Raw genomic sequence first — 26,629 nt, 5'->3', positions numbered from 1 at the left:
GGGTTCACTCTATAATCCAGGCTGGCCCAAAACCCTAGGCCCTGCCTCCTGTCTTCCCAAAAGCTGGGATTGCAGGTGTCAGCCTCCACTTCTGGTTGCAAAGAATTTTCATGTGTGTTTTAAATATTCTACTCAGTAATGTTGTAAAGAAACAGCCTGCCTCCATCTTAGGTTTAAAATCCATTTTATAGTGAAGATAAACCGGGTTTGTTCCTGTTTATGACTGAACTCCGTTTTTCACGGATTGGGCTATGCCCTCCCTGTAACCTTAACTACAAATGGTTCTGTACTGCCAGTTCCAGGAAATGGCAACCATGTCTTTGTTTCAAAAGGTTTTTCATAACCATCTTGCAACCCTACCTTTGTTTCCACTGTTGCCATGACTACCTTGTTAGGACCACCTGTCCCTTGCAACCTGTCTTTGTTTCAGGTCATTATGACTAACTTGTCATGGTATGTTCTGTTCCTGTAACCCCACCCATTTTGCCCACCAGATCCCACATTTGAAAACCCCTCAGCTATTAAAAACCTTGTCCTTCCTCACATTCAATGCCTGAACTCCTGAACCCTACCTTAGGGGGAGGCAGCTGGTGTACACAAATAAAGGCTTGCTTTAATTGCTTGTTTACTTTTATTAATTTAGCCATGATTTAGGAGGGTGGTCTTTCTCCTCAAATCTTTAGGATCAATCGTTGGCACCCAAATTTTCTAACCATTTCCTACACATATGTATATATTTATTTATTTATTTGTTTGTTTGTTTATTATGTATACAGTATTCTGTCTGCAGGCCAGAAGAGGGCACCAGACATCATTACAGATGGTTGTGAGCCACCATGTGGTTGCTGGGAATTGAACTCAGGACCTTTGGAAGAGCAGGCAATGCTCTTAACCACTGAGCCATCTCTCCAGCCCCTACGTATATATTTAATATAAAGCAATTTCACTTTTAAAAAATTGTTACATCTATCAATGAAAATTCATAAGTTTTTCAATTTGTTTGTTTGTTTGTTTGTTTGAACTCTTGTTGAAAAGGCATTACTATGTAACCGGCCAGGGACTGAACTACATTCCTCTAGATGCATGGGGCAAGCCCGGTGGATGGAGAGAATTCAGTTTTCATTGGAGACAGCTGATCTATGGTCCTCAGGCATACTGGGAAATGTAGGCCAACACCACATGGAAGCAGAAGGTGGGGCTTGCTAGAGGACCTGCATGAGACCTGGGCTCCAAGAAGGGAAGACTGACCTAGCTTCCCAGACAGGAAGTAACTGAGGGAATCCGAGTGTTCCCTGGAAGTTGTAAGATGTAAGGTTGGAGTGGATGTCTCTTCTCTCCGGAATGGGCTTGATGAAATGAGGCCCCAGGGAAAGCAGGTCTGAGAACCCTGGTCACAAAACAAGATTAAACGGCAGGACCTAGAGCACACCATCACGTTTCCTTATCTCTCTGCTGAGGATTAGTGACAGGGCTCAGGTCCTAAAGGCCCCTGAGGAAGCATGCTAGGGATGTTGGCATCTGCATAGATGCATGAGTACACCAAACATCTGTGCACAACTACGTGTTCCTATGCGCATGTGCTCCTCAACATTCTGTATTTTAAAAAGACAAGTACAAGTATCCAAAGTCAGGGTCTGGTGCTTCCTGATTCTCCCCAGGCAAAATAAAGGTCAGATGTCTCCACAGTCCCTCAAATCATATCATGGAAGAGTTTATTGGCACTGGGCTTAGCTGGGAGCTTGAAGCTTTCAGGACAGATGGGGACATGGGGACGTTGCATAGGCTATCTCTCAGGGGAGCCCAGTCATCCAGGATTGGTGGCACTTCGGGGCCCAAGGAAGGTTCAAGATGCATGGTGCACTATATAGGGTGCAAAGCATACAGGGTGGGGCTCAGGGCACACGATGTAGGTGTGGTGGTGAACACTACACTGAAAAGTTTAGACTTACTCTGCTTGAGAGACCAAAAGCAGAAGAGTGCCTCTAACAGGATGAGCTCCTGTCAGCCCACTTCCTTTATCCCGACCCCAGATGTGAGACTCTTCTTAAAGTGACCGATCTTGTAAAATGTGCTGTTCTAGCAAGATAGTAAGACTGCTACTTCTGCTTTTGTAATCAAACTTGCTTAGTCTACTCAAAAGATGACCAGGGCGACTGCAAATAAACCCCTGACCTACACGTAGGCAGACTACATGTAATCTTGTGGAGTTTGCCTTTTTAAGCTCTGGGCTGATATGGCTAGAGGCTGCATCTTTGGAGTTCTCTCAGGGCACACCTGGCCTCAACCACCCCGGGTGCCAATACCTAAAATAAAAAAGGCTTTTCTTATTAAAATTTATTCATGGTTATTGTAAACCTCTGAGCGACCCCAGACAGTAGGGTACACGAAGTAGAGCTCTGAGGCAAGGACTGGCACTCTAGAAAGGGTACTCGCAGACGAAGTAGAGGCGCCGCTCACAGTCATGGTCCCACCAGGAACCGTCGTCTGAGGCCTGCGCCACGCAGTTCTCCAGGACGCCGCCATTGGGCTGATCCGGACTGAGTGGATGTGATGCCGCGCTAGACTGGGCTCCAGGCTCCGGGCTGGGTGCGCGGTGCCAGGCGAAGAAGGACACGCGCTGGCCATTCTCGAAAAGGTAGAGCCCTTCCGAGCGCCGGTCGTTCACGCCCAGCCACACCGGCCAGTTGTAGGGGGCGAGCGCAGCGTGCAAGTACCGGCCTAGCGCATCCATTTGCTGGCGGTCTGCCGGCTGCGCTAGGTTCCCGCCCCGCGCCTTGCACCGCGCCTGCGCAGCCGCCTGAGTCTCGAAATCCCGCGAGAGCAGGAAGCACTTGTGGCCCAGGCGCACGCCCTTCAGACAGCCTGTAAGCATGGTGAGGCGGAGTCAGAACATTGAAGCAAGAGGGGGCGGGGCCAGAGCGAGACTCGGTGATCAATGAGACGGGAGAGGGAGGGGCCTGTAGGTAAAGGGAGGAGCCAAAGCAGTTGAGTGGTGTCTGAGGGTAGGGGGCGGGGCCAAGTGAATTAGAGTTAGACCGCGATGGCCAATGAGGTAGAGGCAGGCCTGCTGGGGGCGGAGCCAAAACTCTGGGGTAAGACAGACCAATGAAGCAGAGCCAGGGCTGCATGGGGCGGGGCCAGAGCTTTAGGGACTGGAAGAGGGCGGAGTCAGAGTGAAAAGTGAGGCTAAGACAAGGGTGGTAGGGGCGTGGCTAAAAGACGGTCCTTCAGTGGTCGAAACTTATTAGGGGGAGTCAGAGCATTGAGGACAGAGAGGGCGTGGATAATGGGAGGGATTAGAACTTCAGTGACCAATGAAGCCTAGCCATGCTGTCAGGGGCAGGACCCAAGCGTTTGTGGGTTATAAAAGGGTGGGGCCAGAGGGCAGTCTTATTAGAGCGGCAGTGTCTAACGAGGTGGCCTTAGAGGGGCGTGGCGAGGGTGTAGGCGGTGCCAGACAGTGAGTGGGTGGAGCTTCCAGGGTGCGGCACAGGTTGAAACGAGGAGTGTTTCACCCACCTCATAACCCAGCTACAGATGTGCCAGCACATCCCAGTTCTGTGTGGACCCTCTAGTTTCCTGACACCCTTGGTCCCCAGGTGTTCAGACCTCCCTGGCGGCGCCTCCTCCCACCTAGGCCCTCTTGGTGCTGCTGAGACTCACCCTCCAGGCGGCCGTGCTCCTGCTCAGCCCGGACCTGTGCCTCCTTTAGCGCATGCACGGAGTCGTGGGTATCACTTGTAGCATCTCGTAGCTGCCGCAGTCCCTGGGTCAGCTGGACCACACGGGTGTCCAAAGCGTGCAGACGAATATGCAATTGGTGTAGGCCTGCATCCAGGCCGGACAAACGGCCCACTGTGAAGGAACAGGATAGTCAAAAGAAGGCACAATCAGGAGTCCTAAGGAAAAGGAAGGGCATGGCCCTCCAACTCCCAAAGATGGAATGGATGAGGTAATCTGAACTATATAAATGAGGTTCAGTGGTTTGGGCTCTTGACAGGCATGTGGGGGGAGGACGCGGACCTGGGGCTCCCTTGATATGTCTGGGGGACATATGGGTCAGTGGTTGACAGACAGGCCATCCTGGCTTCTGAATACTCACAGATATAACTGATGGTGTCCTCTGGTGTGGGAGAAGGGCTGGGGAAATGGTTGGAACTGGAAATAGGTGATGTGGTTTCATCTTCCTCTTCTTCCCCTTGGGTCTCCTTGGTCCCCAAGACCTCTTCGACTTCAGGATTTCCAGCAAGACTATCATTACTTCCCACCCCAGTGGGCAGCCCCAGGGCCTCCTGTAGATTGTGGGTCAGAGAACACACATCAGTCTCCTCACCTACCCTCTCAGCTCTTTCTCTGAACCCCTTGCTCCATCTAAGTCCCATTACTTTTTTTTTTCTGCCCATCTCTACAACCCTTCATCCCAAACCCAACACTCACCTTCAACATCAGTGATTCCCGCTTTCGCTCTTCCTCCAGGGCACCTCCCCAGCCTCCCTCCCAGTCCCTTCCAGGACCCCGGGCTCCATGGCCAAAACCCAAAAGCTGAGGGACCACTAGGGCCCCTAAAAGCCAGGCTGCCTGCATCCAGCTGGGCTTCCCAGCACTCAAACTAGTAAAGTTCAGAATGACTGGGATAGATAGGACTGGGAGTCTCAGACTGGCAAGTGTCCCGGTCCTATGGGCAGGATAGATAGGACTGGGGGTCTCAGACTGGCGGGTGTCCTGGTCCTATATTGGCAGCTCACTAGCCTCTTGATCCTCCACTCTGCTTGTCTTTCTCTTCTGCCTCCCTCCCGATGATCTGGTCTGTCTCAACTCTTGGTCTCCTCAGATTCTCTTGGTGTGTCTCCCCGCCCCTCTTGGCTTCCAGGAGGCTCTGCCTCTGTGGCCGGAAACCTCCAGCGTTCCACAGCCTGATCCCGCCTTGGGTCTCCCCACACCCACCCCTTGCCACTTTCCAGAACTATTTCTGCCCCCTTTTGCTCCCTTTTGCAAGTATAAGCACTTAGATGGACAGAAGAAAGATGGAGAACATTCTGTAGGGCATCCTTGATGCTGGCAGGCCTCAGCCTTGGTCCATGAGCCTTCTTAGAACAAAGCAGGCCACAATAGGATGCTGACTTTGGCTTTGTTCCTTTCCCCGCCTCCTGGCCATTCCTGAGGAGGGAGCAGACTGCAGGGTATGCTAAGGTTGTTATTATCTGTGGTCACTACTGACCACACAGCCTGATGAAGGGGACTCTTCTGCCATCCTCAGGCTCCAGAATCTCCCAGTCCCCACCCAGATGGTCTGTCCCTGCCCTGCCAACCCTTGTGTATGCCTGCTTGTGGGGACATGTGTGAACAGCATCATGTGTACAGCTTGAAATATGTAACTCCAAGGTTCTCCTGCAGGCCAGGCCCTGAGCAGGCTAATGCTGGGGTGGGAGGTGGTAGTGGGCCCAGTGGTCCCCATCAAAGAGAAGAAGAGGTGGACAGTCAGAGCAGGTATCTCCAGGAAGTGAACTAACCAAGCATTGGACTCTGAGCAGAGAACATTTTACAAGCTGCCTCACCCCAGCCTAGACCACTGCAGTCCCCTCCCCCCCGCTCTCCCCCTCCTTCCTCCAAGCCCCTCCAATCTGGGCTGCTTGCCTGCCGCAGCCAGAGCAATCCTTCCAAACCATAAATCAGATCACATTGCTCCCCACGCCCCTGCTTCCTCACCTTCCCATCAGAAGCAGGAGAGAAGCCAAACCTGGGCCTCAGTGCTCAGTACAGCCTGCAGCGCTAGGGCCTGGGAGAGAAGCATTTTCTGCAGGCTCACCTCATCTCCCCTCACCCTCCACCTCGGCTGTGTCCTCCCTATCCTTTTCCTCCTGCAGACTCTTCCCTCAGCTCCTCCTCATCGCTGGAGTCTCAGCTCTGAGCGCCATATGAGATGCTTTTCTAAAACGCCCCCTTTTCTTCAAGGTATGATCCAACCAGCATGGCCTTGTTTATTCACGTCTGTTTCTTGCAGACCAAGGCTTGGATTCTCGGATAGTTCTGTATCCCCAAGTCAAAGCAGGGTTTCCTAGTACCTAATAAGTGCTCAGTTAAGCTGTTTGACTAGGAAGGTTCCTGGCAGAGTAACAGCAGCTTGGTCAAAGCCTCAGAGACAGACTTTTGTGTTTAGGTTGCACCTGTGCTCTCAAGGTATCTGCCTAGGTAGAGGTACCGAAGCCTGTGGGAGGATCCAGTGCTGGGGAAGTAGAAGGCTGTGCCATGCCCACTCCATGCCAGCACCATAAGTCCTGCAGGGCTTTTCCAACTAGAGTCCAGCAGGTCTTGCCAATTCATGACCCAGAGCTCTAGGGGCCCAGGCTCTGCATGGAAAAAGCAATGAAGCTCAGAGAGGGGACATGGCAGTCTTATGGAGCCCTTTGGTGGCATCTAGCCAAGACTGCTGGCTCCAGGCAGGTGCCTTACATCTGCCCTTGGCTGCTGAGAGCCCTATGAGGGGTCTTGGAAAGGAACACACCAGATTTCAAGAAAGCCTGGAACATGGAGGGCAGAGTGACCTTGGGCAGCCTCCTGGCTCCCTCGGAGCCTCTCAGATGCTCATCAGTAGCGCAGAGGTCCCTCACCAGAGGCTGGAGACCTCCACATAATGCTTAACAGCCTTGTAAACTATTGAGTGTGCATAGCCACTCAGTGCTGGTGCCGGCACAGACAGCTGTTCTCCATGGGCTCAGCTGCTCAGCACCTGGATGGGTACTCTTTGCAATGGCACTAACTCAGCTTACCCCAGGATGCTCCCGCAGCTGCAGATGAACCCAGAAGCTACCTGGAACCGCCCTCTATAGGTAATGGTGTTCCCTTGTGGCTCTGGGGATGCAGCTGGAATTGGGACAAAGGAGAAGTCAGGACCGAAGACGGCTGCAGGATGATGAACGGATCTGCCTTGCCTCTATGAATGTACCAAGCACCAGAACGCTAACCCCCTACACACTCTTAGCTCGATGTGCCCATGTGTGTGAAATTAGAGGTGATATATGATGCGTGGGGATACACAATGTTCTTTGGGACACCATAGCAGGCCACTGGAGACTACAGGGACATCCTCTATGTTCTTCATCCTTGACACAACCTCTTTAGAGCTGGGTGACCTGAAGCAAGTTACTTAGCCTCTCTGTGCTTGAATAGGAAAGAAGTCCCTAAACCTGGCACCTGTCCTTAGGGATAGCTGTCGGGGGGGGGGGGGGTGCTATAAGCGGGGTGTGCAGTCAAACAGGTGTGCACACCTGTGATGGACAGGGGGTGGGTGAGCTCACTCAGACAGCTCGCACGTCTGTCTACCGTGTGCTTCTGTGGGCAGATCTGAGCAGGCAGTTGGAGTATGGTGTGGGTAAATCTTGCAGGGTGCTGTCGGTATGCTGTGACACTGGGGTGTGACACTGTGCATGAAGCCAGGTGAGTGTCTCTGGTCCTGTGTGCTGGGCAGGCATGCCCTAAGGAGTAGGCAGCTGTGAGTATGCTTCCTTTACACCTTTACAGGACCAGTAGGGAGAAGGGACATATGCCTATCTCGGGTACTTCCGTGTGTGGGGGCTTATATGAAAGGGTTCGTGTGTGTGTGTGTGTGTGTGTGTGTGTGTGTGTGTGCACGCGCGCACGCTCACAGTGGGGGGAACCACAGGACAGAATTCTATAGCCCTCAGCATTCACTTTGGGAATATACAGACTCTCTACAAATACAAATAGCACCCCACCATGTGTAGAAAGAGTAGGGAGCACTCTGGGAGAGGGACTCCTCTGGGAGGAGCAGGACCCCATTTGGGATACAAGGGGGTAAGCAGGGGTGGAATCTGGGTTTGGGGATGGGGAAGTGGAGATGAAGGGTGGAGGAGGGCGAGGGGAGAGGGGCGGAGCCGCGTTTGGCGGGGAGGATGGGCGAGGTTTGGGGGCGCGGGGAGGGGCGATATCTCTCTGCGGGCTTCTGGAGGGAGGGGAGAGAGCGGAGGGAGGGGAGGGAGGGAGAGGAGAGCAAGAGAGAGAGAGAGAGAGAGAGAGAGAGACCGGGTGAGGGAGAGACAGCTAGTGCGAGAGAGCGAGCCGGGTGGCAGTGAAGGCGCCGAGCGGGAGCAGGCGGCGGCTCGGCGGCCCCAGGCAGAGGAGGAGGCAGAGCCGCCGGCCGGAGCCGCGGCGCCCGTAGCCGGGCCGGACCCCAGCCCCGGGGCGGGCGAGGAGGGGCGCACGGGCGCGACAAAAAGGGGGGCGCGCTGCGGATGGCCAGGCCCGGCCCGCGGGGGGGGTGAGGTCCGCGGCCCCCCCGCCCTCCCCCCAGCCCTCGCCCGCCCCCTCCCCGGCCCGCTCGCCCTCCGGGGCGGTGGGGCATGGCCTGAGGGTCCCCCGTGTACGGGGGGGTGGGGGGTGGGGGGAGGGGGGAGGGGCCGCGGGCGCCGCCGACCGGGACTCAGCAGCCCCGCCAGGCAGGTAAGGGCACGGGGCACCCCAGGGGGTTTCTGGGGTAGGGTGCAGCTGCGAGAGCTGGGGTTGCGGGAGAGGGCGGGGGCGCCCCGGATGTCCTTGGCCTGGCGCCGGCTCCAGCCTGGGTGTGCATTTAGGGTGTGTATGTGGGGGGGAGTGCGGGTGTGGAAGGGAGCGTGGCCCCTACGGGTGGCATCAAATTGGGTTGCGACCCAGTCCCGGGTGCCCCGTCCCAGATCGCATCCTTGCTGGGAGGGTGTGCCCCATCCCCCACGTGCTGCGCCCCCTAAGCCGTACTGGTTGGTCTCTTAGGCTCTTCAGGGCTACCACTGGGTCCTGGTCCCCGCCTCCCAACCCTGTTCGGCCACTCCCCCGCCTCGCCCACCCTGGCGCACCTGAGCCCCTCCCCTAGGTCACCCTGGTGCCCCAAACCCTCCTAGCCCGGGGTCTGGGCCAGAGCATCCTACGCCGCCTAGACCCGCCGTCCCTTACAGACGTCTCCAGTTCCTTCCCACTCGCGCCTCGCGTGTCCATCGCACCTCCGGTCCCTTCTCCGCGGGTCGGCGCGCCCCCTCTGCTCCCGCCCCCAGTCTCAGCTCCCTCTCTGACCTGGGGCTGTCCCCTCACCAGCCTTCCTGCCTCAGCCCCAGCTCCCGCCTTCCTCAACCTCCATTCATTCTCCCGGGGCCCGGCTCCTGGCCACGCCAGCCGTCCCCTGTCCCCCAGCAGCCTCGCAGGGCACCCCCTCTCTCCCCATCGCCAGCTCCCCCCGCCCCTTGCCGATCCCTCAGCCCGTCTCGGTACCAGCTGCGTGCCAGCTATTCTTAGCCGCCGAGCTTTTGATTCATGCCGCCCCGGCGGAGTGTGCCCGCTCCCTCCCTCAAGGCCGGAGGGGGAGGGGCCCGAGCTGTCCTGGGTGTTGGGGCAGTGGAGCCCCGCGCTCTTGGTGCCTGGCCCATGCTGACCTTTCATCCCACCTGCCACCGGTTCCTGTAGAGCTGGGGCTGAAGAGGGGATGTCAGCCAGGGTCAGCCGAGGGGGAGTGGCTGAGGTTATACAGCCAGGTGGTATGTGGTGTAGGGCGGTCAGTGGACTGAACTGGAGGCCCGGAGTCTCCTCCGGAGCCCCGCAGGTTGGGCAACAAGGCCAACTGGGGCGTGGGGACTTAGGAGCTCGGTCCCCACGAGGGGGAGGGGTCCTCAGCCCGCGGTTAGATGCCTGCTCGCCTACAGTTCTTGGAACTCTCTTCCTTAAACATTTCGTCTTTCCTTCCCCAACCCTCCTCCCCCCAGCCCATCCCCACTCCCCCAAAGTCAGCAGTACCCTCCACTGCTTCCCATCTCCATGGCAACGGTGCAGGAGCCGGGCCTGGTGTGGGGTGGGAGGGACCAGACCAGACATTCTGCTTTCCGGTTCTAGAGTGGGGAGTGGGGGGTGGTGAACAGGAGAGAAGAGGACTGCATTTGGAAAGGAGCCACCCTTCAGTAGGCCACTTTGAGAGGGTTGACCCTCCCCACCTCCTGGTCCCATATCGCTGCAGTTCATTTCTTAGCCCTCTCCCCAGCCACCTCACCCAATCCAAGTTCTCCTCGGTGGAGCCAGCAGTACCAAACAGTGCCAACCCACCCACCCTGCTGTGCCAGTCCTGAAACACACCCACAGGTCACTCGCAGCAGCCCACACCCACCCAGGCCACCACAGCTTGTCACCTGGACTGTTCCGCCTCCGCCCACACATCCTCTTCATATGCCCCAGTAACCTCTCATAGGTCCCCTGGGTACAGCTCAGGGGAACTTCTCTTTTCTGTCCATCCACCCACATTTGTGTCCCTCGATCCCCTCCAGGGACAGCTCATTCCCCAGCAGCCCTCCAAACGTGGTCAGCCACACTTCAGTGAAGTCACCAGCTCTCGGGCACCTCCTGCTGCCCCAGGCTCAAAACTCACACCTCCATCTCGCCTTTACTATAAAAGTCAGTCTTAGCCTCCCTGGGGTGAAGAGGCCAGGCTCTGGCCAGGAGGGCAGGATACTGGGGTGGATTGGTCCACCTGTCTGTCCTTAGCTAATTTTAGCTTCATTTTCTGTGGCTTGACAAAGTGGGCCAGTAGCTCCCGTGGTGATTCTGTGATTTCTGGGACACACTGGGTCAGCAGCGAAGTGGAGCGCAGGGGGGTGGGGGCTGCAAGCAGGGCCAAGGACAGGGAGGAGAAGGGTGCCAGGAAGGCTGCAGCGGTGGTGTGAGCTTGTCTGTGCGGAGGCCTGAGGGTATGTCTGGTCTCCCTTGCCTCCCAGGGCAGAGGGAGCAGGCTTCCACTGTGTCTGTCACTGAGTGGTACTAGTGGCCTCTGAGTGTCTCTACACTGAGGGTCGCCTTTGCCTTGCCCAGCTGCCTGTGATGCTGCTGTCCCCCGTCGCCCCGTGGCCCCACGATGACCCACAGCCCCGCGACAAGCGAGGACGAGGAACGCCACAGTGCCAGCGAGTGTCCCGAGGGGGCCTCAGAATCCGACAGCTCCCCAGACGGGCCAGGGAGAGGCCCCCAGGGGACTCGGGGCCGGGGCAGTGGAGCACCTGGTAACCTGGCCTCTACCCGAGGCCTCCAGGGACGCTCCATGTCTGTTCCTGACGACGCCCACTTCAGCATGATGGTTTTCAGGATTGGCATCCCTGACTTGCACCAGACGGTGAGTGGCTAGTCACCTGTCAGCTGATAGACATATTGACCAAGTCTCTTTCCCCACCCCCAATCCCAGCTCCAACTGGACTCTACTCCTTTTCCAACCTGCCCTTCACCCTCAGATTCTTGACACAACCTAGTCCTGGCCATCCTATCTCCCACCAGAAATGCCTGCGCTTCAACCCCGATGCCACCATCTGGACAGCCAAACAGCAGGTGCTCTGTGCCCTGAGTGAGAGCCTGCAGGACGTGCTTAACTATGGACTGTTCCAGCCGGCCACCTCAGGCCGGGATGCCAACTTCCTGGAAGAGGAGAGGCTGCTAAGAGAGTACCCCCAGTCCTTTGAGAAGGGGGTACCCTACCTGGAGGTGAGGCCACAGAACGCTCAACAGAAGTCATGCACTGTGATTCCAAGAGAACCCCAGTGGGCTCTTCAAGATTTCCTGAGAACTCCTAGGAGAGAGATCCCGAGTCCAGATCACCAGCTGAGTTGCCTCCTTCCTCCCCTAAGCTCCTTATACCATCAACTGGTGAGGGAATTCCAACTACAGTAGTTATTCTAGAACATTCAATGTATGTAGGGGTTACTTACAAAGTAGGGGTTATAGTGCACTAGACCTTGATGGCCTGGTACTCCTGGAAAGGTCACCCTACCTATGGCCATTTCCACGCTAACCCTAAACTCATTCTGGGAGGAAGGGAGGAACACTGACATTATTCCCCAGCAAGGACTCTAATTATGAATCTGTGTCTCCTCATACCCAACCCCTGGTCTCAGTTCCGCTACAAGACACGAGTCTACAAACAGACCAACCTAGATGAGAAACAGCTGGCCAAATTGCACACAAAGGTGAGTACCCTGGCATAGACCTCCCCTGGGTGTGCCCCCCGCACCCAGAGTCCCTTTCCATTACCTTCTTATTCTGTATTTCCCCAGCAGCTCTCCCCTCTGCCAGCCCCTCAGTTACGCCAAGTCCTCCATTTAACTTTGAATTCTGTTTGGAGACACCTATTTATCTCCATCATAACCCCTCCCACTTCCCTTTATGGCCTCACCTGCCCAGAGCAATGCCATCTACCTGGTCTGTGCATTTGTAGGAGGGGTGGTAAAGGTGGTGGTGGTGGTGGTGATGGTGGTGGAGGTGGTGCTGGTGGTGGTGACGGTGGTGGTGGTGGTGACGGTGGTGGTGGTGGTGATGGTGGTGGTTGGTGATGGTGGTGGAGGTGATGGTGGTGGTGATGGTGGTGGTGGTGGAGCTGGTGGTGATGGTGGTGGAGGTGGTGGAGGTGATGGTGGTGGTGGTGGTGGTGATGGTGGTGGTGATGGTGGTGATGGTGATGGTGGTAGAGGTGATGGTGGTGATGGTGGTGGTAGTGGTGGTGGAGGAGATGGTGGTGGAGGTGGTGATGGTGGTGATGGTGGTAGAGGTGGAGGTGATGGTGGTGATGGTGGTGGAGGTGGTGATGGTGGTGGTGGTGGTGGTGATGATGGTGGTGGTGATGGTGGTGATGATGGTGATGGTAGTGGAGGTGATGGTGGTGATGGTGATGGTAGTGGAGGTAATGGTGGTGATGGTGGTGGAGGTGGTGATGGTGATGGTGGTGGAGGTGATGGTGGTGGAGGTGGTGGAGGTGATGGTGGTGGTGGTGATGGTGGTGATGGTGGAGGTGATGGTGGTGGTGATGGTGGTGGTGATGGTGGTGGTAATGGTGGTGGTGGAGGAGATACATATGTGGAGGCCGGAGGACAATGGACAATTTGGGGAAAGTCAGTTTCTCTTTTCACCATATGAATCCTGGTAATGGAACTCATGTGGTTAGGCATGGTGAAAAGTACCCTTATCTGGTGAACCATCTCACTGGCCACACCTTGTTTTTAATACACTTCTTTACTGGTCTGAGGCTTGCCATGTAGGCCAGGCTAGCTGACCTGGAAGCCCCAGGGATATGCCTGTCTCCACCACCCCCTGCACTGGGAGTACAAGTACACACCATCACCCCTGGCTTTTTCTGTGGGCTTTAGGGAATCCAACTCAAGGCCTCACACTTGCATGACAAGCACTTTACTCCTAGCCCCTCAGCCCATTTTTAACTCTGCCTTCTCTGCTCAGAAGCACTTAGGGTTCTTTCTTACCCTGCCTGGGTAGCATTTTATAGACGCCCACAGTTCCCTGGTCCTATATCTCCACCAAGCACACACTCTGCCTTTCCTTTCCAGCCACATTTATTCTGTTGGGTGCTTTCTCTCCAGACCTTAGGTGATATCTCCCCTGTGTCTGCCCTGGTCCCTAGGAGCTGGGAGAAAGTTAGCAGGCTGATGTGGCCAGAGGGAAGCAATTCTTGACATTTAGTGGGAAGAAACTTGCCTCTTTTTTTCTCCCCAAAGCTTCTCTGTCCCACACTGTCCATTCTCCTCTGTCCTACACCGTCATCTGTTCACGTCTCTCCTCCCCTTCGTGCCTTCTCCCTCCCTCCCTGTGCCAGCCACTCTGAGAGCCAGTGGCCATGTGCAATTCCACCGTGTCTTTTTTTTAGAAATTTTATTTTTAATTATGTATGTGTGTGGGTATGTGCATATGAGTGCATGTGATCCAGGAAGCTAGCAGCATCAGATCCCCCTGGTGTTGGAGTTATCTGCCATTGGTTGGTGCTGGGAACTGAACTCAGGTCCTCTGTAGGAGCAGCACACACTCTGAACAGCTAAGCTGTCTCGCTAGCCCCCATGATATGGTTACATACTTATTTATTTATTGTTGTGCATGTCTGGTTTTGGGGTAGAGATGGCATGTTCATGTTATCGATCACATGTGGAGGTCAGAGGAGAATTTGTAGAGCTCAGTTTTCTTATCTCATGTGTGTTCTGGGGATCAGATTCAGGTTGGTAGGCTTGGCTGCATGCACATGATATTTTAATTGTTTTCTTGTGTATTGTGTGTGGAAACAGTAACAGTAGGGGTGTATTCCTTTAAGAACGTGTGTAACCAGGGTGGATGCCAGCACAGTGCCCAGTTCCCCTTTGTCATTGGGGTTTTTACTGCTGTGAGGAGACACCGTGACCACAGCTACTCTTTCAAAGAAAAGCATTTCACTGGAGCTGGCTTACAGTTCTGAGGTTTAGTCCATTGCCCTCATAGCGGAAAGCATGGCAGCACCCAGGCAGACATCGTGCTGGGCAGGTAGCTGAGAGTTCTACACCCCATTGGCAGGCAGCAGGAAGAGACAGTGAGCCACTGGACCTGGCTTGAGCTTCTGGAACCTCAAAGCCCGCCCTCAGTGACACACCTCCTCCAATAAGGCCACTCCCTGTGAGCCTGTAGGGCCATCTTCATTCAAACCACCATACCCTTCTACTTTAGAATATTACTTTTAAGCCAGGGTCTCACTAGATAGCTCAGGAAGACCTAGAACTTATCATCCTCCTGTCTCTGCCCCCAAATGCTGAGAAGACCGGCACGACCCGCCACACCAGACTTCCTTTTTGCCTTGGGAAGGTGCTGGCTGTGTACTCCCTGGGTGCTGTCTCTGGTTGCTGCTTTCTTCACTTGATCCCCAATCTCCCTGATTCCCATGTCTTTCTTTGTACACAATTCAGACGGGGTTGAAGAAGTTCCTGGAATATGTGCAGCTCGGGACGTCTGACAAGGTGGCGAGGCTGCTGGACAAGGGGCTGGACCCCAATTACCATGACTCAGATTCAGGAGGTAGGAAGAGGCGTGGGCTGTGAAGGACTGGGCTGAGGAGCAGGATTGGGTAGACAGGGACACATCCTCAACCTCAGCGAGGCCAAGGGACCAAAGGTTGTAGGGAGCTTAGCTAGGAGACCAGGGGTGGAGTCTAAGGGCTGGCGGCCCCAAGTTCTGCCTCTGAGGATCCTCTCTTGCCCTTCAGAGACACCTTTGACCCTGGCGGCCCAGACGGAAGGCTCAGTAGAGGTGATTCGAACGCTGTGCCTGGGTGGGGCTCACATAGACTTCAGAGCCCGGGATGGCATGACAGCGCTACACAAGGCTGCCTGTGCTCGGCACTGCCTGGCACTCACGGTGAGGCTGCTGGAGTCCCCAGATGGGGACCCTTTCTCCTTTCCCTTTTCCTCAATTTCTGTTCAAAAGATCCCTTGTCAGCCAGGTCTGAGGTACACGCCTGCAGTCCTAGCACTCAGGGATCCAAGGCTGGCCTAGGTTACATGAGACCCTGTCTCACCGCCCTCCAGCCCAAATGGTACCTCTGTGTCCCCACCACACCATCGGATTCTGCACACTGACAGATACACAGTTCCCGCTGTCAGTCTGTCAGGTGCCCCAGCTTAGTCTAGAAGCTGGTTGTGACTTAGCCTCTTCCCTGAACACTCAGAATGGTCCCCTTCCCTCTGTCCAGCCAGTGTGCACCTACCTCTGCCTCCCCAAATGCCTACCCTTAAAGGCCTTAGAACATAGACAGTGAGTTCCTGCTACTCAGGGAGACCCACCGCCGCGCACACCCTGGGTTTGTTCCTAGCCTAGCCCTTCATCTCCCAACACACCTGTCCTCTCACAAGTAATCCTTCTTCTCAAACCCAAGGCACAAAAGACACTTTCCCCAAAACAGGTGTGGCGGCACAAGCCTGGCATCTCAGTGCTTGGGAGGTAGAAGAAGGAGGATGAGGAGGAGTGGAAGGTCAACCTTGACTACATAGTGCGTTTCAGGCTAGCAGGGACGTCATGGGACTCTTGCAACAGAGAAACAAAATGTGATTTTCCAAACAAATAAGCCCAAGGTGCCCACAAAGTGCACAGAACAAATTTGTGTGCAGTTTTCATTTGTGTGTGTGTGTGTGTGTGTGTGTGTGTGTGTACAAGTGCATATGTGTGTGACCCATGAGCAGGCATATACAAATGTGGTAGCCAGAGGACAACCTTAGCTATTGGTCCTCAGGAATTAGCCACCATATTTCTCCAGTGGAGCTTTCATTGGCACAGAGGGCTCCCCAGTTAGGCTAATCTGGCTGACCAGGAATCTCCAGTGTTGAGATTGCAGCCGTGCAACACTTTTTCCCATGGATCACTGAGATCAGACTCAGGTCTTCATGTTTGCAAGGGCTCTCCAACCCCCTACCCCAGCCCTTGCATGCAGCCTCATTTTAAATACTCTCTCTTCTGCCTCTGCCAGGTCACCTGCTCTCTCTTTTGGCACTGGCTGCTCCCAAAGATTGAGACACACGCATGTGCACAGGTGCCCCAGTTCAGTGACCCATCCCTCTTAGCTCACACTTTCCCAAAGAGTCCCTTAGTGTAGCCAAACATTGGCATGAAGAATTGGTGTTTATAGCCAGAACTAATGGATACTCTTTATGTACCTCTGTGTGTTTCCAGATCTTGGTTATCAAGTCCCCTAACCACTGGCCACACCAGGGTGTTTAGTTTTAAAATAATTAAAATGGAATAAAATTAAAATCACACTTCCATGGCCTCGCTAGCCCCAGTCAGGTACTCATCGCCCCCCTGTGGCCACCATGTTGAATGGCACCACAGGTCACCGTAGTGTCCTACCACACAAGGGCTGCTGTGAGCTGTCTGCGCAGGGGCAGCTGTGAACACCTGATCTTATACAAGCTTAAACTTCACCTTTTTCACCATTTTTTTCTTTCCCCTAGAACCCCCACCCTCAAGGAGGCTGTCTCAAATTTGAGCTTACCCCAGGCTTTCCTTTCCCAGGCTTCCTTTTGTGGGTGTCTGTGTAGTGCTCCCAAACTTGGTCAGGGGTGTTCTTAAACTTAGACCCCATTCTTCCCTACAACCATGCCATGTATTAAAAGTCGCTCTCCAGTGGCTCACCATCCGTCACCCACTAGAGAAAGGGTGAGCCGCATGTCAGGGTGAGAGGGTCCTGTGAAGGCATCTGCCTTGTCTTCTCATTGTCTCTAAGAATATCAGAGGGGCTGGGGAGGTGGCTCTGTCAGTGGAGCGCTGGCTATGCAAGCGTGGGGATCTGAGTTTAAGTTCTAGCACACAAGCAGAAAAGCAGAGTGTGGTGGCACGTGCCTGTAATCTCAGTGCCGGGGAGGCAGAGACAGGCGGCTACCTGGGCCTTGCTGGCCAGCTTTTCTGTGTGAACTGGTGAGCTTAAGGTTCAGTGAGAGGCTCTGTCTCAAAGAATAAAGTGGACAACAATTGAGGAAGATATTTATCATCGACCCCTGGCCTCCTCTACACACACACACACATTTCTGCGTCAGAGCAGAAATGGCACAGGTATGAGCCTGTATGGACCATTTAAGGCTCACCTCCCTACGAGCGTCTTAGAACTAGAACTGCCATCTGTCCTTTCTTCCTGAGTTGTCTGTCCCTCCTTAGGCACTTCTGGACCTTGGGGGCTCCCCCAACTACAAGGACCGCCGCGGGCTGACCCCCCTGTTCCACACAGCTATGGTGGGGGGCGACCCCCGCTGCTGCGAGCTGCTGCTGTACAACAGGGCCCAGCTGGGCATCGCGGATGAGAATGGCTGGCAGGAGATCCACCAGGTATCCATTCCGTCCCGAGCACTGGGGGGAGCTTGGATACCTGGGCTTTGCAGCATCCGAGGGTTGGGATGCAAAAGAGATGGCAGAGTTCCTTACAGAGAGGAGAGTGAAATTAGCAGAGTCCTCACATAAGAAAAGGTAAAAGGACTAGGAGAATAGATTTATGGATGAGGCTGGGTGCTTGATTCAGTGGAAGGGCCAGCCTGGGTATTTATACATTGCAGTAACTGAGTGCTTAGAGTCAGAAATGGCCTGGGTCCCAGAACAGGAATAAGGGCAAAAAATAGGAGGGGATGTGGATACAGACTTCTGACCTCAAGGAGGAGGGCCTTGGGAGGGTTCAGATGAGGTCTAATCGGGCCTCTCCACTCCCTGTCCCCCAGGCCTGCCAACGGGGCCACTCTCAGCACCTGGAACACCTGCTCTTCTATGGAGCTGAACCTGGAGCCCAGAATGCCTCAGGAAACACAGCCCTGCACATCTGTGCTCTCTACAATAAGGTCAGCCCAAGAAACACCTACCTGCCCCTTCAAAGACATGCTCCACACCAGTTCACTCAAGCCTCCTAGCTCTGCAACCTCTGTTCATTCACAGTTTCTACCCACCTGTTCACCCATCTACCCGTCCATCCATCTATCCATCCATCCCTCATCCACCTGTCTACCCACTCACTTATCCATCTTCCTACTCACCCATCCACCCACTCATCCGTCTATAATCCATCTACAAACCTATCCACTTATTTATCCACCTACCTACCTTCTCACTCATCCACCTGTAATCCAATCATCTTCTGTTGACTGAGGTTTCTGTCCTGCCCAGTTCCCGTAGTTGTTAAGTCCCAAAGAAATCACACAGAGGTCTACATTAGTTATAAACTGATTGGCCCATTAGCTCAGGCTTTTTATTAACTAATTCTTATAACTTACATTAGCCCATAATTCTTGTCTGTGCTAGCCACATGGCTTGGTACCTTTTTCAGCGAGGCAGTCACATCTTGCTTGCTCTGGCTTCCTCTGTGTCTGGGTAACAACACAGAGGACAGGTAGACTGAGTCCTCTTCCCAGAATTCTCCTGTTCTCATTGCCCCGCCTCTACTTCCTGCCTGGCTATTGGCCAATCAGTATTTTATTAAACAAGTACAAGAAACAAATCTTTATGGGGTAAAACCATTGTCCCACAGCACACCACCCCCTTTTGAGCTAATGGGCGGGACAGAAAAACCTCAGTCAACAATCATCCAACTACCTATCCACTCACTTATCCATCTCTCTGTCTACTCATCTACCCACCCTTCATCCCTCCACTCACCATCATCCATCCAGCTATCTGTCCATCCATCCGCCCACCCACCCTCCATCCATCCAGCCATCATCCAGCCATCATCCAGCCATCATCCACCCATCTACCCATCATGTTTAATGAGCTTCTCCCCTGTGTCTGGCTCCAAGCTTTATACTTGGAGGATTATGGTCTAATCCTAGGTGTTCAGTAAAGTTATGGAGAATCATGTTCCCTTGGGAGCCAGATCTGGACTTGGCTGGAGGTGGCTTTCTGAATGAGGTCAAGACAGCAGGGGCAGATGAAGGGGAAAAGAGTGCTCCAGGAGGGGAGCATAAGCTGTGTAAAAGACAAGCATCTGAGCAAGGGGGCCCTTTGCAGGGGACAGAGGAATGAGAAAAGTACAGCCTGGGGATGAATGCTGTATATTCAGCAATTCAATTTTGTGGAGGGTCCCCTCTCCAGCAATTTGGGGGAGAAATGGGCTGTAAAACAGACAAGGGTCTCATCAAATGGAACTGCGGTCAGCAAGAACTAAGGCCCCTTTGCCACCTGAGTACCTAGAGACCCCAGATGAGCCAGGCCCCTTGGAGCTCCAGCCTCCTCTCTCCCTAGGGTCTCCCAGATCCTTGCCCTTGAAGAGCTACTTGGGGGGACTTCAGGGTAGGGAGGACAGCACCTGCTGGGATGCTGCTGATCTGCCCTCCCTTCCTCCAGGAAGTCTTCCAAAACAGCCCCAGCCCCTTCTGCCTCCTGAGAACTCTCAGTGCTGGGGATATGGCGGGTGGCCAAGTGCCGCCTTGTGGCAGTGAGCAGAATGCTCAACGCCAAGGGAGGATTGGTGTTCCTCAAACCCAGCAGCATCGTGCTGGCATTTCCTTCCTGCTCGCTACTGCTTTCTCTACTGCTACTCATGCAGGCCTCTGGGCCGGGACCTCTGACTCGGAGGCCGGTGTTTGATGGAGAGAATAAAAAGACCTGGCCCCACATACCCAGGAAGACCCTGAACAAGCTTCTTCCACTTTCTGAGACTACGTCCTCCCTGCAAAGGGAGTCATGTCAGCTGATTGAAAGGGATGAGTGATTGTGTACATGAAGTGTTCATCCCTAGAATACAGCCATGATAATAATTATTGTTATTATTAGTATCATTACCAGTGTTAATTGCCAGGATGTGGTCAGAAGGCTGACATTCATCTGAGAAGGGAAAATTGAGTACAGAGAATTATACAGCAGCCACTATTCCCCAAAGAGGACCAGATGAGCATATTGTTTTGCTTTCTTCAGCTCCCCCATTTCCTGCCATCTGTGAAATGGGTCAGCCATGAATGTCTTTCAAAGGATCAAGCAGGTGAACACTTTGCTTGCTACCAGATCAAGTAGATGCTTAGCAAATATGAGTTCATCTTCTATTTCTCACCTGTCTTCTCTCTGCCTATCCTAGTCAGCCAGCCACCCATAGACACATCAATGCACCCACCGACCACACACCATCCACCACCCACCCATCTACACATTTATCCTCACACTCACTCATCCACCCAACAACCTATTCATCTGTCCATCCACCTTCTCACCATCCATCCCCTTCATTCATTCTCATCTATTCATACAGCACCAGTGCATCCATCCATTCATCCACACACCCACCCATCCACTTACCTCCCTATCTACTACCAATCCATCCATCCATTCATCCATCCATCCATCTGTCTGTCCACCCATTCATTTTTCCACCCATCTATCTTCTGGCAAAGGTCAGGTTCCCTAGACTGCAAACCTCTCAAGGGTGGGGACAGAGTCTGGTAAGTTCTGGTTCTGTTCCAAGTTCCCCGAACATAGTAATTCTTTTACACCCAAGCATCCAGCCCTGCACCCACCCATCCATCCACCTATGCGGGCGGGGTGTGACTGTCACTCTGCTGTCTGTCACCTTGGCCCTGCAGTTTGCACATGTCACCCCTGCTGGTGGACCGGTCCTAGACTGTGAGTCTGTCTCAAAATGGGGATAGAATTTCATAGACTGCTGTGTCCCAAGCCCCCAGAAACAGCGTCCTTGTTACTGCTGAGAGATGAATGAGTGCACGGCTGACTGAATGGATGATGGAGTTGTGGATCTCCACCAGAAGTGTGAGCAGCTCAGGACTTAGAACTCTGGACAGGAGGCTGCTGCTTTTGACAGATTGAATGATGCAACAAACGAATGAATAATTGAGTGACTTGAGCAAATGAATTTTGATTGACAGCTCCACATCCTCCATCTTTATTTCTTCCAAGTGTATTTCTTGAGCACCTACTGTGTGCTTGGTGCCAGTTCTGGGGATAGGAGATGAGTCCGAGATAATGCAGAACCCCAGGAAAGGTAGAGGAAGCTCTCAGTTTGGTGAATGTTTAAACAAATAATCAGAATCCCATGAGATAAGTGCTAGTTTGTAAATAAACACAAGATTCTCCAGGTGTCCAGTGGAGGGAGCTGCTCACTAAAATGTGGGCATTTAAACTTGGTCAGACATGGGATAAACTACGGTACTGTGAATCACACTGTGATAACCCCATGCCCCTCGAGGTGGGCTGTGGGGCGCGTCAACGCATGCAAAACATCCATATATGGCAGCATGGGAATACATGGTTGTACGTGCTTACACACAACACAACCAGAACACAAACTGGACTTGCAGGAAGTGATGTTAGTAGTCAGACCCGGACAGACAAACACCAGCGTCTGAAGGCCAGGTTCATACCCCACCTACTCCAGTAACTCTGCAAGGGTCTAGGCACAAATGTTGCCTGCTCTGCTCCCATCCTGTAGAACAGGCCTGTATTAAGGGGATTCCCATGTAGAAGGTGTGTTAAATAGAGGCACTTAGAAATTCACATTCGAGGGAGCCAGAGCGGAATGGAGCCACAGGCCAGTGTGGGTTTGTCCCGGCTAAGACAAAGGCCAGATGACATTTCCCCACTGAGTAAATGTTCCTGGGTGGTTCCCGTGGGCTGCACACTGCTGTTGGAGGCTGGGGTCACAGACAGAACCTTTGTGTGACGTACCATAGAAGACAGGAATATAGAATTGGGAAGTCTGGCATATGGTGTTTTGAAGGAAATGGGTTAATATTGGCTTAGAAGAATACTGATCTATGCGAGAGAGTTCTGGAGAGATAAGGAGGAAGGGCTATGTGAAAAACTCCTGTCAGCACTCGGGAGTCTGAACAAGAGTGGCTTGCATCTGAGGCCGGCCTGGGCTCACAGCTAGGAGCAGGCTATTCTGAGACCCCGTCTCAAGCAGACAGCCAAAGGTAGGGCAGTGAGGGAAGGGCTCTCTGAAAAGATGGTGCATTATAAAACCCAAATGAAATGAGAGCTGCTGTGTAGGGCTCAATGGATGGAGAATTCCAAGTGGCTCTTTGGAGTGCAAAGGCCCTTGAGCAGAGGCATGCCTGCTATGGGGAGGAAGTGGCCAGTGGGGTTGGAGAAAGGGGATGTGATAAGTTCTGAGGTTGGGGCGGGACAGCTAAACGGGTGAGGGAGAGCTAAGTGGCTGACGGGGTCTGCATGTCCCCCGCTGTCTCCCACCTGACCTTGACCCTTTCCTCTGTGTTCTAGTCCTTGTGAGTCTGACAGAAAGTGCCAATGAGACAGACTTGGGAGACTGGGGGTGATGGATCGAAGCTTAAAAGCACTTGCATGCAAGCATGAGGGCCTAGACTCGAATCCCAAGAACCCATGTAAAAACAGGCATGACAGCGTGAATGTGTAATCCCACGGCCCCTACGGGGAGATGGGAAGTAGAGACAGGGACATCCCCCAAAACTCATGCCCCTGCGAGCCCAACATAGGCAGCACCAAGCAAGGGGCCTTGTCTCCAACAAGGCAGAAGGAAAGCAGGATTGTCTTCGGACCTCCACATGGGCGTAGTTACCCACAAGAACACGGACACACATTGTTCCCCCACACAGATACACATGCACAAATACAGACCTGGAATGGAATCCGAGGTCAGTCAGTGACCAGCCACGTGACCTTGACTGGTGCAGAGAGCTCTGTCTCCTCATCTGGGGGAGAAGCACAGTGATTTCTGTCCGGCCCCTCAGTGAGCTCCCTTCTCACGTTCAGTTCCTGTCACATAAGACAAGGAGCCCCTCGCAGAGCCCAGGGCCGCTTCTGTCTTAGCCACATCTGAAGCCCCACCCCTTTAGCAGGAGACAGCTCCTGGAATCCGGTGGGAGAAGCCAGAGAGCTACTATGGCTTCAATAGGAAGCAGTATAACAACTAGAGATATAGTTCTCGCGTGCTAAGTCTATGAAACTGCCCACTTGCTTATACGTCTCATGCTGGAGATGGAACCCAGGACTTTGCACATGTTAGGCAGGCATTCTACCTGAATCTCACCCCAGCTCCTCACTGGGGGATTCCAGGCAGGGACTCTACCACTGATCCACACCACAAGTTCACTTTTTAGTTTTTATCTCAAGACAGTGTTTTGCTAAGTTGCCTGAGCTGGTCTTGACCTTTTAATCCTTTTGCCCTAACCTCCCAAATGAACTAGGATGAGAGATGTGAGTCCCCAGGCCTAGCTTCCCAGTGTACCTTATACACACAGTCCATCTCCCTTGGACCGCCACAGTGCTTGAGAGGCTGCTCTCCTGGGTAATGCTGAAGTCCCCAGCATCACAACCATGTTACTCCTGCTAACTAACTTACTGTTCCTTTCCTTCCCTCCTGGACCACCGCCGTCCTTCGCAGGAGACCTGTGCCAGGATCCTCCTCTATCGTGGAGCAAACAAGGATGTGAAAAATAATAACGGACAGACACCCTTCCAGGTCTGGGCTTCGGAACTGAGGCAGGGGACACAGAGGACAGGGGACAAGAGGAATGGCAGTGAGGAAAGCTGTAAGGGGAGCATGGTCTGGGAGAAGGGAGAGGGTCAGGTCAGGGATGTGGAAGGCAGGTTGATAGACTGGAGGGCTGAGCAGCGACCTCCTTGTACCCCTCCTACAGGTGGCTGTGATTGCTGGGAATTTTGAGTTGGGGGAACTGATCCGTAACCATCGGGAACAGGATGTGGGTGAGTGAAAAGGAGCTGGGATGAAGGAGGAACTGAGGGTTCATGTTGGGGTCACAGACTTGGTGGCCCGATTGAAGGGTGTCAGGGTGGGACACAGACTCCTCAAAGTTTCAAAACTGCCTGAGGAGGGATGAGGGAATGACTCAGCACCGCCCCTCCCCCATTTCTCATCTCCTGCTGCCTCTTGCCCTCAGGGTCCCCTCCCTGCTTCTGTTTCCCCACCCCACCTGCCTGGCCCTGACCACCACTCTTCACTTTCAGTGCCCTTCCAGGAGTCCCCCAAGTACGCAGCCCGCCGTCGGGGACCCCCGGGTGCAGGGCTGACTGTACCCCCGGCACTGCTGAGAGCTAACAGCGACACGAGCATGGCGCTGCCTGATTGGATGGTGTTTTCGGCCCCAGGGGCCTCATCATCTGCGACCCCTGGCCCTACCTCAGGACCCCAGGGCCAGTCACAGCCCTCGGCCCCCAGCACTAAGCTCAGTAGTGGGACCCTCCGAAGCGCCAGCAGCCCCCGAGGTGCCCGGGCACGCTCCCCATCCCGAGGGAGACATCCTGAAGATACCAAGAGACAGCCTCGAGGCCGGCCCAGGTAGGCAGGACTCAGGTCCACAGCCGCTGGCCCAGCCCTTCTAGCACCCACACAGTCAGCCCAGCTGTTCACCTTCTGCCCCAAGAGTGGCGGTCCCCTACACACCTGTATCTCTCATTGTCTCATGGGTAAAATGACGGTGTTAGGGATGCCTGGCCTCACTGCTGGCGTGGGCTGAGGTGGGACACTAGAAGAAAAAGCTTACCGCCTGTGAGCACAGACAGATGGCAGCAGGGCAAGAGGAGAGAGGAAAGAGAGTGGGAAGAGGGGGGTGGGGTAGGTAGGAGCTTTGGGAATAATGTCCAAGGCTGTTCAGGAGTTTAGAGAGAGGAAGCTGAGAGCCGAGGGAGCAGGAGAGGGGACCGTTCTTTGGTAAGAATGCCAGGGAGAGAGGGAGGCCCACAAAGTGTGGCCCTGGCCCCAAGGAAGTGGAGAAGGCTAGGAACAGTTGGCTGCGGCCTTGGACCTGCCCCAGGAGGAAGCTAGGAGTCACTGAAGGAAGGCTCAAGAGCTGGAAGATGTACCAGCACAGGTTCAGGAAGCTGAATCAGGCTGCCTGTGCGGACCGTGGGAGGGGTGGAACTAGGAGTCTGAAGACAGGAGATGGGGTGCATGCAGCTGGTCTCCCAAAGATCCCAGAACTTGGAAAAGCACTGGGTCCCTGTCCCTGCCCTGACTGTCCCCGGAAATGCCCTGTCCCTCTACTCGCCCTGCCTCTCACCACTTCTGTGTTTGCAGCTCCAGCGGGACACCCCGAGAAGGGCCAGCTGGGGGAACTGGGGGCTCTGGGGGCCCTGGGGGCTCCCTGGGCAGCAGAGGCAGACGTAGGAAGCTCTATTCAGCGGTACCCGGTCGCTCCTTCATGGCGGTGAAGTCATACCAGGCTCAAGGAGAAGGGGAGATCTCTCTGAGTAAAGGCGAAAAGATCAAAGGTGACAGGGTGAGGCTGGGTGGGTACAGGGTGAAGGGAACCTCTCGCTGGGGACCTTAGAGAGCCCTGAGAGGTCCCTCTGGCCTGGAGGAGAGGGAAGCACTGTATGGAGCAGTATCGGGAGGAAGAGACTAACTGAGCTTTGGAGGAGCATTGATTGATATGTTCTTGGTTTTTTTTTTTTCTTCTTCTTCTTTCTTTTTGTGTGTATGTATGCTTCTGGTGTGTGGTCTTGCATATGTGCAAGAGTGTTTGTGCACATGTGTAGTGTGTATGTAGAGGCCAGAGACTGATATTGGATGCCTTCCTCAATCCGCTCTTCACATTGTTTTTTGGGACAGAGTCTCTCACCAAACTCAGACAGGCTGGATACCCAGCAAGCTCCAAGAACCCACTATCTCTGCTTCCTGTCCTGGGGCTTACAGACACCCGCAACTCCTCCTGGGGCTTACAGACACCCGCAACTCCTCCTGGGGCTTACAGACACCCGCAACTCCTCCTGGGGCTTACAGACACCCGCAACTCCTCCTGGCATTTTATTTGGGTGCTGGGGATCCAAACTCGGGTCCTTGTGCCTACACAGCAGGCTGTTTGCTGATGACCGTCTTCTAGGCCCCTGGAACTTTTCTCCTTGAGGCAGGGTCTCAGCCACTCAGGTGCACCCTGAGCCTCTGGTTATCCTGCCTCCCCCTTCTGAGCGCTGGGATTACAAGTGACCTGCCTGGCCGTTCCTCAGGAGGGCGGTGACTGTGGCCCACGGGTTGCAGCCTTCACAGCATGGGTAGTGTGCATTCCTGGATAAACGGGTGCCTTGGACATAGGGAACCATGTTGATGGGAATATGATTCGTATCAAACAGAGGATAATTTTCTGCCAGATTCTTATCTCTCCAAGAGCCCTGCAGGGTAGCGGCTGAACATCAGGCTGTCTGAACTCAAATCCTGGCCCACTACCTCTTAGAGGAAAGAGTTCTAGAAACCAACCTCTCTGAGCCCTGGTCTCACTGTCTTTAAAACAAGACTCTAGGGAGAATCATGAAAGTCACTAAGTCTCTTAGGCCCAGTCTTTGGATGCTGTAAATAAGAGGCAGCTTTCCTTCTCATAACCACTTAGAGAAAGACCAATGGTGACTGGAC

General features: G+C 54.0%; 2 protein-coding genes across 6 annotated transcripts in view; one reads left to right on the top strand and one right to left on the bottom strand.

Annotated features, from left to right (window-relative positions):
• Positions 1-2,319: 2,319 nt before the first annotated feature.
• Positions 2,320-5,566, bottom strand: Clec11a (C-type lectin domain containing 11A). Its single transcript, XM_048438196.3, has 4 exons — positions 4,438-5,566; positions 4,103-4,292; positions 3,664-3,855; positions 2,320-2,862 (listed from the first exon to the last, which is right to left on the bottom strand). Exons 1-4 carry the CDS (start codon positions 4,582-4,584, stop codon positions 2,417-2,419), a joined length of 975 nt encoding a protein of 324 aa, XP_048294153.1. The 5' UTR covers positions 4,585-5,566; the 3' UTR covers positions 2,320-2,416.
• A 2,815-nt stretch (positions 5,567-8,381) lies between these two features.
• Positions 8,382-26,629, top strand: part of Shank1 (SH3 and multiple ankyrin repeat domains 1) — a 49,459-nt gene continuing 31,211 nt past the window's right edge. For all 5 annotated transcript variants that reach the window (XM_087901277.1, XM_087901276.1, XM_087901275.1 and 2 more), the window contains exons 1-12: positions 8,382-8,457; positions 10,837-11,134; positions 11,293-11,496; positions 11,907-11,978; positions 14,721-14,829; positions 15,017-15,168; positions 17,458-17,625; positions 18,009-18,125; positions 23,648-23,725; positions 23,904-23,970; positions 24,232-24,562; positions 25,301-25,494. In XM_087901277.1, coding sequence (XP_087757403.1) covers positions 10,880-11,134; positions 11,293-11,496; positions 11,907-11,978; positions 14,721-14,829; positions 15,017-15,168; positions 17,458-17,625; positions 18,009-18,125; positions 23,648-23,725; positions 23,904-23,970; positions 24,232-24,562; positions 25,301-25,494 — 1,747 coding nt within the window. In that variant the 5' untranslated portion in view covers positions 8,382-8,457; positions 10,837-10,879. The remainder of the gene's footprint in view (positions 8,458-10,836; positions 11,135-11,292; positions 11,497-11,906; positions 11,979-14,720; positions 14,830-15,016; positions 15,169-17,457; positions 17,626-18,008; positions 18,126-23,647; positions 23,726-23,903; positions 23,971-24,231; positions 24,563-25,300; positions 25,495-26,629) is intronic.

The sequence above is a fragment of the Myodes glareolus genome, chromosome 24, assembly GCF_982192425.1.
Source record: "Myodes glareolus chromosome 24, mMyoGla1.1, whole genome shotgun sequence".
In the NCBI taxonomy this organism is placed as follows: Eukaryota; Metazoa; Chordata; class Mammalia; order Rodentia; family Cricetidae; genus Myodes; species Myodes glareolus.
The sequence above is the reverse complement of the archived record's forward strand: the minus strand, read 5'-3'. Positions and strand labels throughout refer to the sequence as shown.

Coding starts and splice junctions, on each gene's coding strand:
- Clec11a (XM_048438196.3), bottom strand. CDS start 4,584: ATGCAGGCAGCCTGGCTTTTAGGGGCCCTAGTGGTCCCTCAGCTTTTG. Junction 4,293..4,437: donor GGGAATCACTGATGTTGAAG/GTGAGTGTTGGG, acceptor CACAATCTACAG/GAGGCCCTGGGGCTGCCCAC. Junction 2,863..3,663: donor GGAGCACGGCCGCCTGGAGG/GTGAGTCTCAGC, acceptor CCATGCTTACAG/GCTGTCTGAAGGGCGTGCGC.